Source organism: Hippocampus comes, unplaced genomic scaffold (genome assembly GCF_001891065.2).
Source record: "Hippocampus comes isolate QL1 unplaced genomic scaffold, H_comes_QL1_v1.1 scaffold40, whole genome shotgun sequence".
NCBI classification, from domain to species: domain Eukaryota; kingdom Metazoa; phylum Chordata; class Actinopteri; order Syngnathiformes; family Syngnathidae; genus Hippocampus; species Hippocampus comes.
In genome coordinates this window covers 1,198,695-1,201,767 of record NW_017842058.1, presented here as the reverse complement: position 1 = coordinate 1,201,767, position 3,073 = coordinate 1,198,695, and the positions used below count along the sequence as shown (strand labels likewise).

The 3,073-nt window shown below is 39.3% G+C and overlaps 1 protein-coding gene across 1 annotated transcript in view; it reads right to left on the bottom strand.

Annotated features, from left to right (window-relative positions):
* Positions 1-1,322: 1,322 nt before the first annotated feature.
* The window catches only part of snta1 (syntrophin, alpha 1), a 27,267-nt gene continuing 25,516 nt past the window's right edge, over positions 1,323-3,073 (bottom strand). Inside the window, exons 7-8 of the mRNA XM_019861073.1 lie at positions 2,215-2,402; positions 1,323-1,906 (exon numbers count right to left, since the gene is read on the bottom strand). Coding sequence (XP_019716632.1) covers positions 1,814-1,906; positions 2,215-2,402 — 281 coding nt within the window. The 3' untranslated portion in view covers positions 1,323-1,813. The remainder of the gene's footprint in view (positions 1,907-2,214; positions 2,403-3,073) is intronic.

Here is a 3,073-nt window from a genome sequence, read left to right as displayed (position 1 = left end):
GTCCATCAGGAGGAAAAAGCTTGATGCCCATATAACCCAAATTACCATGGTGATTGTTTTGATATTTTAAGAAGTTGAAGTGGCCATAGATGCGCATATGAATTTGATAGTGATCGGTTGTGGTTTTCTGACACTAAGTCACGTTTAGCTTTTTTATAATAAGTGTTTTAGACTGTCCTTAATTTCACAATCAAAGTGCACCATATTTTCAAAACAGATATATTTTGGGATTCCCATTCTCATGAAAGCTCCAGTCAATTTCAGGTCAAAAACAGCAGCTCACCTCACATTCACATCTACGGAAAATTTAATCTTTTCAGTTAAGCAGAGATTTTCATCCAAAACCTCAGAACTATGATACTTGTGAATCCAATAGAAGAAACAGTAAGGCAAAGTATGTTAAAAGTTACCAAAGTTTATTACATGTTTATGTACAAACAACCCTTAAAAGGCACACTTTTGCTTGCTTAAATAAGAATACACATTTTATTTTGGAGAGCATTGAAACAAAAATGACGAATACAAGTTGAATTTTAGTGTTGCAAAAAGACAAGATTTTAACATGACATATTTCATGGTCTGTGCGAATACAAAAAGTACTTTGTGATGAAGGCCATTGGTGAAATCGACTGCTTAAATACTGTAAATGAAAGCATATGTAGCTGAATTAAAGAGTTCACGAATGCGGATCAGAAATGCCCTTTGAGCAGGTTACACATATACCGATTTTTACGAGGACTTTTCTTACTTGACAAGGGGAAAAAAAAGTCTACAATTGAGCTCTTACAGTACATGTAATGATATCCCCAGCGACAATCATGACTTGCTTCCCAAAATCAGATGCCTGTCAAGATTAACCCGTGAGGGGCAGCGTGGTGCCACAGGGCAGCCAAACTGCCGAAAAATTGGAGCTTGGCCCAACTCAATGTTGACCATACAATGGTGATTTTTCATGGTTAATATTGAACAGGTTTAACATTTACGATTGTCGGCCCTGAATTACAAGCAAATCAGTAAGGAAAAATCACCCTGAAGACATCCTATAATATAGGATGTCTTCAGGACCTATACCGTAGCACAATCACCCAGGATAATCTATCAGCGACAACCAATAAAATAGTGCTAATTTTGCTTAGAATGGTTGGGAAAATGTCTCAAGTTCAATCCGATTATCAGTATGTGTGTACCCCTCTGTAGTTGAAGTCCATTTATTTATGAGGCCTTCTTTGTTAGTAGCCTTCATGGTTTTAATCAAAATCTGCAGCTAAGCTAAACCAAGTGGAATAAAAATAACATTTTTTGTTATATTAAATTCTTATTTAGTAATATCATAAAATTGGGGGGAGGGGTATATCATAAAAATCGTTGTGTGAGAAGGCAACTTAAACATCCGCAAGTTCCTCACTTAATGAATCCTTACATCCATTTTTGATCACGCAGTGATCAGTCTGCCGCCATTCCGCTAAAGCTGTCTTCTTTTAATTAAATAGAGATTTGTCCAACATCAACCATCAAGACATTCATGACGCATACATACTGAACAATGAATCAATAAAAGCTGAAGGGATGCTGACCAAAATTGGAAGGAAAAAAAAAATGTGAAAGGCTGCTGCAAAATCAATGCATGAATCATGAGGTCTGCATTTGTGGAAAAACCTCAACGTCCAAATGTCCGCCGGCTCTCCATGAGAGACCAGGATGAGCCGGAAGAGAGGAGAAGAGGTTTAGTCATCGCTTGCAGCTCAAAAGTCAGTCTGAGTTGTTGTGTTTGTGAATTTGTCAAATATTCCTAATGCACATGTTGTGGACGTCATCATGCCAGGAGGCCGAGTCGCTTGACCTTAGCAGAGAGAAACGAGTGGATGATGAACACAATCGTCTTGGGGCAAGAATGAAGGTCCAGTTGCTGAGGACAAAAAAAAAAAAAAAAAAAGAGAGAAATTAGTTTTTCCTAATAATGTTTTGTCGTAGTTTCCCTAAATCGGTCGTGTACAGTGTTTCTTCAAAAACACAATACGTACATCAATGAATCCTCTGGTGCATGAGAAAAAAAAAGGCCGCACGGCAATTAACATCTGCCTATACCCTTGAGAAAATATCTTATTTCCATGAGTCATATGATCATGTGTCAAAATAGAAACAGGGCAGACGTGGCATCTATAAGGATCATTTAAGGGACTTTTAAGAAGAATTAGATTAGTGTGCTTGACTCACGATTTCGGCCTCTGGCCCTCCAAAGTCAAGAAACATCATGCGGACGCCGTCGTCTGACGACATCCTCAGACGCTCAAAGGGATGCTGCAGCAACACGCTCTTGCGGACGCCCAGCTCTTCGGTGAATAGCGTGAAGCCATCGTCAATGTGCACACCCAGTGTGCACTCCTTTCCGTTCCAGCTGCAAGCTACCGTGGGGAGGGGTACAAAGGTTTATACCCGTGAGATCCGTATTGCTTGTATTCTATGCTCTTAAAATACAACGCACCATAAAAAGAAAACAAAAATCATGTTTGAATCTAGAAAGGCTGACTGGAACATCGAAACTTGATTCGGGTATAAGCAGAGGCACTTAAAATGGGCATGAGTTTGAGTGCCATTTTTTAACTCTGAACACAGCCGCATCCCCCGTTATAACAGTGTGTGCACATTTCTGCAACTACATTATGTCACACGGGTTATAGGTCACATTTTGGTGTGAAAGGTTCTGAAATGACTTATTTTGGCCTCATTTTTATATCAAATGAACCAAAAGTCAAAACATTGGTGTGTAGACTTTATCTGCACTTTCCATTCACATTCATTCACTTTCCCACTTCCAGACAATTGAAACATTTCACTGATCCTAACATGCATGCTTTGCGATGTGGAAGGAAGCCGGAGTAAGCGGAGAAATCATATGTGCTGATGTACTATATAACCACAAAGTTACCATGCTACCAGCAATACAGAGAGCGTGTTGCAGCTCCTCATATGACCACTAGAGGACACCTTAAGACAATAAAAGTAATTCCATGTGTATGCGCTGGATAGTTTTTAATATCCATCCATTTTCTGATCCGCCTTATACTCACAAGGG